Below are 8,764 nucleotides of genomic sequence, written 5' to 3'. Positions count from 1 at the left end.
TTTCGGTAAGGGTTTCGGGATTGGTCATTTCCGTGCAAAGATTTCCTATGATGCCATGGACTGACAGAGGAGGAGAATAAGGGAGGAGGATAGATCAAGAGACAAAGAAACAACTAGCAAGTCGTGGAGGTTGCGCGACGTGGTTATGGAGATGTGGTGGCTGTGCGACAAAGTCATTTGGTGGTGGTACGTGGTGGCTGCACTGGCTGGGTGATGAAGAAAACAGAGATAACTCAGAGGAGAGAGAGAGAGAGTATCAGGGTATGGAGCAATTTTTGATTATGACAAAAACACGGGTGGTACACTACATGTTTTTATGTAAGTGGTAAAGAATTTTATTTTTGAAGTTATTAACTTTTTAACACACATATCTCACTATTTGTATAATGACGCGTGGTGTACCACTTGAGAATATGCTAGAGTATCAGGAAATGAACTGAAAGAGAAAAGTCAGTTGCACTGTGAAGGCCTCTTTGCTTTAGGTTTGAAAGTCAATATGCCTAGAGTCTAGGTGCTAGCAAAGAGGTGGAAGTATTATGGCTCTAGACATAATGATGATAGATAAGGATGTAGGAAGCTTTATGGAAGTGAGGTGACAGATCGGAGAATTTGAAGTCACCAAGGAAGTGGGACCAGGATCCTCTCCTGAGCAGATGGAGAGGATCTTTCTGACCAGGCCCATTGGGCCGTTCATTTTTTATCCAACGGCTACAAACAGAGGGCCCCTCTTAAAGTTATAATAATTATAGCCGTTAGATAAAAAATGAACGGCCCGATGGGCCTAGTCAGGAGGATCCTCTCCATCTGCTCAGGAGAAGATCCTGATCCGAGGAAGTGAGGTGACAAAGAGTAATGAATGGTTGAGATTCAATCTCAACTAAATCTAATAGCCATTATTAATTCAATTATATATAAAATTGTATTAAAATATTTATCAGTTTGGTTCGAGATTCCCGAACAAAGTCACATGAGATTCCAAATTCCGTACACAGCTTTTCGGGATCCATTACTGAATGGTTTGAAATTTTCGATTCGGGACGTTTTCAATTTTAATATTTTTTCATTACGGTTTAGGATTTTTGGGAACTTTTTCCAGCCCTAGATAAAAGTGGGTGGGAGAGAGGGGAATATATAAATAAAAATGAATGATAACAAAAAAAATAAAATCAAAATAGTTTTTTTGTGGTCAAAATAGTCTTTGTATTTTTTTTTCATGTTGTATTCCTTTACTCTATATATTTCTTCAAACATATTCTTTGCCTAAGAAAAAATTCTAACATATTCTTCGACCGTTTTTTATAGGGAACTTTAACAAAAAGCTCACAGTATTGTTCACTTTAACGAAAAACCATATTTTTACACTAAAAAGTCAATGCTGGTATTTACTTTACCCTTTATTTTGTCCTTATCATTAAAATTCAAAGTTTTCAAGCCCTTTTCATTAGTTTTCCTTTTTTTTTTATATCTCTTATTTCTTCTATGTATTTTTCATCATCAAAAACTAAAATAACAAAATAGCTAGACGTGGATGTGCAGTTACGGAGTCATTATGAGATCATTGGTTGTCCTTGATCCTAACAACTTTAAGATATACTTGTTTGTGTATTGTATTTGACATCTATAAACAGCAAAGACAAACTAAATTACAACTGCATTCTCCTACTTCTATTTTTTGTATCTTATTTGCCTTCCTTTTTTCTCTTCTTGTGTGCGAATCTATTTTATGCATCATCTGCTCGATGAAAGGCCTTAGTTGACAAGTCTTGACAGTCTTCAACATTACATCATAGATTTTGCATTCACCCCTGACAAGCCTCTACAAATAATAGTAGTGGTCAACTTATGTTGGCATAAGCTTTCCGCATATGTTGGTAAGAAATGGTAGTTGTTTACTAGGTGCTTAATGAAATGTCCTAATAATGTTTTTTTTGGTTGATTATAACACCATTATATGAAAATTCTGGCTCCGCCATCATAGATGTGCTATAATACATGCACATTTCGAAGAGCGATGTTAATTAGAGAGACTAGATGGTTATACTAGATTGGTGCACTATATATGATGTAACAAGTGATACATACAACCATTATTCAATGAGCTAAACTCATTAGTTACCGTGACATGTACAAGATACGCAAGTTTTATTTTATTTTATTTTATTTTATTTATATTCGATATAGATATTTCCCACCTAAAACTTGGCCAAAAGCTTAAAACATAAAACTTGCCCAACACATCTTCAATTTTGAGTAACAACTATAACAAGGAAAGATGAATGAGATCGTCATCAATACCCCAAATCATTCCTCATTAGCAAGGGAAACTAATTATTGAATTGTAACTTCTAGTTGTACCATCCTTTTATAATAGCAATTCTCAGGGCCTCCTCACTTGTGAAACCCTGAGGCACTCTTGCCACAACATCTTGAAGCATCAACTCTTTTACACTTGATATGCTTGCATGATAAACTTGTAACTCCAGGCTTTTGAGTGCATTCATCAATCTAGCATTAGGATAGTCGCAGTCCGGACACTGAACTCGTATCATGGCTTCTGAGCCTACGATCTTCACATCTATTTTCATAGCCCCAGCTGCTCTATTATTATAACTTGATGATTGCCGTGGCCTTGTTTGATGATGATCAACTATGGAGCAGGTGGTTTGGCCTCCAATGTCAACAACGGGCTTTCCAGGTTGTGCTTGGATTTTGGCCTCCAGTTGCACAACCCTTGCTTTCAGCTCATTGATGTATGCAACTGCATCAGAAAGCAAAGAAGCTTTGTCCATTCTGGACACATTGGGAACGACGGAACGGAGGGCATAGAATCGATGGTTAAGCTTCTCTCGCCTTTGTCTTTCTGCCTCAACATGGTTTATTGGTGTTTCTGATCTACCAGTTTCACTGTTTGATGATCGTCCTCTCTTTTTCAGTCGTATGTTCTCCATATTCTCAGAGGTGAAATTTCCAACAGAGTCGGATGATGATCCACCTATAGTCACAGGATCTACTTCTTTTGTACCACCTTCACGTCAAAATATAAAACATCAAAAAAGGTAAAGGTAAAGGTCGTACTCAGTGCACAAAGCTCCCGCTTTACGCAAGGTCTGGGAGAGGTGAATGTCGGCTAGCCTTACCCCCATTTATGGAGAGGCTGCTCCCAAATCTCGAACCCGAGACCTACCGCTCATGGGCGAAGGCACTTGCCATCGCACCAAGTGCGACCTCTAAAATATAAAACATCAAAGCAATGAAAAATTTGGAGGAGTGTACAATACACAAATATCAACAAGATATCGGTATTTAGAGAAATTAGCTGAATTTTTAAGTAAAATGCCCTAAAATCAAATATCGGGAAAATGTTTTTAAGTGAAGGAAGAAAGGACCCGAGATCTGTATATTGGTCTTTGGTATTGGTACCAACCAAACACTCGTGGTATTGAAAATTTTCGGACCAATTTGGTTACCTTGTGTTGTCCACTCTATTTGTTCAGCTCCTGAAAACATTCCCCTTTCTAGTAGCGGAACAAGTACATGGTCCTCACGGCTGCTGCACAGCTGCTTTGAGACACTGTTGTTGTTCTTTGATCCAAAAAGCGATTTTGACATCTCCACAAGACCCCAATCTACTTTGATCACATCGAAAGAAGCGAGTTCAAGTACTCCGCATGACGTTGCAATACAAACCAAAGTGTGAATTCCATGCATTCTTGCTTCCTTCACTCTCTCACACTCATAGAACTGAAGCTCATGATCACCTGCCAGCCAAACAAAATCACCAGAACAAAACGTACCACCCAGAATGTTACCGTGGCTGGCAGTAAATGACTGGGTTAAAGAGGCAGTGTAAAAGTAAAACCACTCAGCGTCGGTAACGTCTCCACCATCCAAATCCATGTGTTCATAGAAAAGAGCTTCAACTTCTTTTCTAATCCCCTTCTTCCTCTCCACAACATCGAAATCATTGGCTTTGTTGTAACTTCGTTTGGAGGCCAAGTCCCTAGTGCTTCGAAATTGGCCACCAGCCCACGACAAATATACTAGGCCATTGCTGTCTTTTGAGGCTTGCCAGAAAATTGAATAGACCCACCATTCGGGCCTGTTCTGAATTATGAACTGCAGACGTTGAAGTGTGAGTGAGTTTTCTTGACCAAAATTGTATGAAGACCAGGAGGAATTGATTTCCTCCATGGCTTTCTCTCTCTCTCTCTCTCTCTCTCTCTCTCTCTCTCTCTCTCTCTCTCTCTCTCTTCTATAAAACGAATATTAGGTAAGGCGACAAAGCCAGAAATGAACGGTAAAATCCAATATAATTTCTTTATATAAGAAATTTTGGGCGGTACAAGCAACTTTTATTGACATTGAAAATAGATTTAAAGCGAGAGAATAAGGGCTGGTTTGGTATTGCTGTGTTTTGAAAAAAAATTGTTGTAAGAATAAGCGGTTGTGCTTTGAAAAAAAAAAGTAGAGTGTTTGGTAAACTTTTTTGTAAAAGTGCTTTTGGAAAAAAAAAGTAGTCTGATAGTGGGTCTTTTCATTAAAAGAGCACTGTAGCTCCGTGTGCTTTGAAAAAAAAACCAGTTTCCCCAAGCTGCAACTAGCAGCTTCAACTTTTTCCTTTGATTTCAGCTTATTCTCACAGCAGCTTCCAAAATAAGCTATTTTTTTTAGTTTACCAAACACCTAAAACCGTCACAGTTTTTTTTAATGGGTGTTTTTTTTTTTAAGCACATCACTCCCAAACCACCCCTAATAACAAAGGATAATTCTAGAAAAACTAAATTTTTTAACTTATATTTGCAAACTTATTGCACTTGTGTCATCATCATCTGATTTTGGAAACTTATGTCCTTGAATTGTTTGTCACCATGTTATTTGTGGTTCCTTCGTGAACTCGTGTCATTATCCGATTCTGGAAACTTACTGCATTTGAAACTCGTGTCATCTCCAATATAATTTGTGGTTCATTCGTGAACTCATGTCATCATCCGATTCTGAAAACTTATTTGCATTTAAATCAGCATGAATTCTTTCCTTTGTTTTACATGTCACCTACGAGAGACTAGAAAGGTTATCATGTGGACTATTGACTAGGGTTAAGGTTGGTCAAATTAATATTGGGAAGGACTAAGGAGGTTATTCATTATCGCTGAATAAATATAAATTTTGAAACTTGTGTGGCATATAGAGTAAATCACATTCATCCAATCACAAATATGTAGTTGTGATGCAATCAAGGTTCTAAAAAATGCTAGGCGCTAGTTGGACGGCGAGTAAGGGCCTAGCGTCTAGGCGGCTAGGCGAAGCCTAGGCGGATTTATGTAAATTTATTATATATCTTCTAAATAAGTTCTTATTTACACTAAAAAAATATACTTGTATGGATAACAAAAGAAAGATAAAATACAAAACTAATACACAAAGTACATTTATCCAACAAGTTCAATATTTAAAAATGGTAAGCATATAATCATAATGAGCAGTATTCTTGGATGATAGACTAAATTATTCTTGTTTATGATCTTTGCATTAGATTGGGTATAGACTAAATAACTCATATGACATTTAGATAAAACATTAATATATATATATATATATATATAAAAACTTTTGAAAGATAAAAGCCCATGTAGTGGGTTGTTGTGTAATTAAAATCCATTGAACGTGCACTCCACCTCTCACATTACCCAAGGTAGAGCCCAAATAAAGTAAAACACATTTCCAATTTCCCATTAAATATGTTCGATTCTTCATCTTGCTTATCTCTTTTAGAAGAATCAGAACCACAAAGTGAAACAGAAACTACAGCTCGCACGGTCACACCGCCACAATTGAAATGTCAAATACCCTCTCTCTCTCTGCACGTACTCTCTCTCTTCCTTCATCTGCTCACAGACAGCAAAGCTATAAAAGCTCATCGAGATCGGAAGTTGCAGATTCAGAGTTGTTGTGCGTTTGGGATTTACAACTGCCTAGAGTGGCGCCTAGCGCCGCCTAGACCACCTAGCAAACGCCTAGACGGCTGCCTAAATCCTCTCCGCCTTAAGTGAACGATTTGGTCAAAATCGGATCGAAGCTCCGCCGTCCAACTCCTAGGCGACTGCCTAAACCTATTTTTAGAACACTAAATGCAATGCAATGATATTGATGCGCCTATCTAATAGGGGTGTTAGAGCCAGTTTGGAATTGTTATGTGTTTATTTTTTTTTTAAACCTACTTTTGGTATACTTTAAGAATAATCAGCTGTAAAATAAAGTAGTTGAGTGTTTAATAAACTGTATTTTAAAAAATGATGTAAGTATGAAAATCAATGTAAAAACATTTGGTAAATTTTAATGTAAAAGTGACATAATTTTATATAACGACAAAAATAGACATAGTAGTAGGGGTGTGGCAATGATAGTGGTGGCGGGGTTAGTTGCGGTGATTGTAGAGACAATGATGAGGGTCTATTGGTTGGGGTGAAAAGGTAGCAGTGGTGGCAACGACATTGGTGACGATTGCAATGTTGTTGGCAGTCACAATAATAGTAGTGGTGACGACAACATTATTGTAAGGCAGGTGGTTGCAATTGTAAATGATGGCGATAATGTGGTGGTGAAGGCGGTGTCATTAGCAGTAGCAATGGCAGTGAGGCCGATAATGGTGATGGTGATGGAAACAACAATTGGAAAGGTATGGTGGTGGTGCCAATAATGCAGTGTGGTGGTTGTGGTGCACAAGTTCAAATGTTAGTAGAGGCGTTGGCAGGGACCGTGGTAATTGTGGTGATGGCGGTTGTGGTATTATTGGTGGTAGTGGTAGTGATGATGATGATTATAGCGGGGGTAACAACAACGATGGTGGTGATAATGGAAATTGTGGTGCTAGTGGTAGTGGTGGTGACAGTGGTGGCGGTGGCGACGTTGGTGGCGGTTGTGGTGGTGGCAGTGGTGGCAGTGGTGGTGATAATGTAAGGTTAGTGGTTGTGGTAAGTGGTGGCAATAACTTCATTCTCGAAGGGATAAAATATATGCAAAAGGATAAATAGTGTCATTTTTAAAACTTAGTGAGGGTATTACAGGAATGAAATATTAAGGCTAACTCCACTTTTTATGAAAGTAGCTTTTAAAAACAATCTTTAGACGCCACTTAGTACTACGGTTCAGTAGTATTCCTCTTCACTTGTAAGTGAGAGGTCTTAGGTTCGATGTCAAAGACAAATTTGAACCACATTATTGTTGTTAGCCTATTGTGAGGCTTAGCCTACTCCTCCACTCCCTTAGCGTAGATAATATTGTTTGTTTCAAAACAAAAAGCAATCCACATACTGCTTTTAAAAGTTGCAGCCTGGAAACCATTGCTCTAAAAATATGTAGGATATTTATTTTACCAAACACTTTTTTATTGCTTAACTTAAAGATATAGCAATTTTTAGTTTAAAAAAAAAAAGCAATACTATACGGGGCCTTAGTTGGCTTGAAACTGTCAGTTTTAATCAAATTTTCATTTGATCAAAATAGATTTTTGATGTAAGATATTACTATAGAATCCAGTCTAATATAGTTAGAATCTGATCCAATTTGATATATACATGTATTCTAGGATCCAATCCAATCCAATTTTGACCCTTTCTTTGATCGATTTAGAACGATGCATGTTGGCTTGAGTATGAAGCTCCAACCCCATCTTCTATAGATCCCTTGTCAAGACTTGTTCTTTGCCTTTTCCTTAGTTGTTGATGGCGGCGATGACAATTTTTTTGGCGGCGATGTAATTAGGGTTCCTATGGTTTCTTTAGTTTTGATTATTTTGTTGTTCGACTAGTCGATCTCTTTTATTAGTGCTTAATTTTGTATTTAGACCATATTATGTATCCTCGTTTAAAATAATGAATTATTATATCCATAAAAAAAATTTTGACAGACAAAATTATCATCAAATCGGATACAAGACTAAAGTTAAATTTTATAAGGTTAGATGTGAAATCATTTGTTTATAAGACCCCAAACATAATAAAACTAAGGGTTAATCTTAGATTACTACTCTAAAGTTTCTTAGTTTTTAACATTTGGTACATGAAGTTTTTTTTATCCTAGTATGGTACCTAAAGTCATAATCTGGGGCATTTTCATACATCCGTTAACTGATGACATGTCACCGACGTGGACAATTACTGGGTGCTACATATCAGTATGGGGTCCACATGGATATTAAAAAATAAAAAAAAAAATGGACCCAACCCATTTCCTACCTCACCCCCACCCCTCCCTCATTTCTCTCCTATGCAACCCGCATCAATCCAACCATGGCAACCAAGCAGCACTGACAACAACAAAGGAGAAATTTCTTCTTTTGTCGTTCTTAACCCAAAGCCATGACTGCTAAAATCAATCTGATGACAAATAATCGAAGTCCAAACCACCTTTGCCACCTCCATCTGCCCTCACAACCGAACACCATCTTCAAGCCCAGCAAAACGCAGCAGCGATCCTGCGTCCACCACTGCTGCCCAGCCACTTGCTCTGCTTGATTTGAGGTTAGACAATTAGAGTTTAGGGTTTGCTGGGTTTTTCATGGAATGAGGCGCAAAGATAGAGATGATGGCTGTTGGTGGATGAAGCCGACAATGAAGTTGTTTAAGTGGATTTTTATTGTTGGGCTTGGTGAGAGTGAAGGCCCAAGAATACAAAAAGCAAAAGGAGGATTGGGCTTGGACAAGGCAACAACCTAAGAAGAATTCAAAATCATTTTTGCTAAGGAATAAGCAACAAGCTTATGAGA

At 37.8% G+C, this 8,764-nt stretch overlaps 1 protein-coding gene across 1 annotated transcript; it reads right to left on the bottom strand.

Annotated features, from left to right (window-relative positions):
- Positions 1-2,125: 2,125 nt before the first annotated feature.
- Positions 2,126-4,274, bottom strand: LOC126625155 (transcription factor MYC1-like). Its single transcript, XM_050294238.1, has 2 exons — positions 3,468-4,274; positions 2,126-3,025 (listed from the first exon to the last, which is right to left on the bottom strand). The coding sequence occupies exons 1-2, from the start codon at positions 4,189-4,191 to the stop codon at positions 2,346-2,348; spliced, it is 1,404 nt and encodes a 467-aa protein (XP_050150195.1). The 5' UTR covers positions 4,192-4,274; the 3' UTR covers positions 2,126-2,345.
- Positions 4,275-8,764: the final 4,490 nt, after the last annotated feature.

This window comes from Malus sylvestris, chromosome 6 (assembly GCF_916048215.2).
Source record: "Malus sylvestris chromosome 6, drMalSylv7.2, whole genome shotgun sequence".
NCBI lineage: Eukaryota > Viridiplantae > Streptophyta > Magnoliopsida > Rosales > Rosaceae > Malus > Malus sylvestris.
Note: the sequence above shows the minus strand (reverse complement) of the source record. Positions and strands in the feature narration are given on the sequence as shown.

Bases quoted from the DNA above. Each gene is read 5' to 3' on its own strand.
- LOC126625155 (XM_050294238.1), bottom strand. From the start codon at position 4,191: ATGGAGGAAATCAATTCCTCCTGGTCTTCATACAATTTTGGTCAAGAA. The intron at 3,026-3,467 runs GTAACCAAATTG...TTTGACGTGAAG, and splicing joins AATAGAGTGGACAACACAAG to GTGGTACAAAAGAAGTAGAT.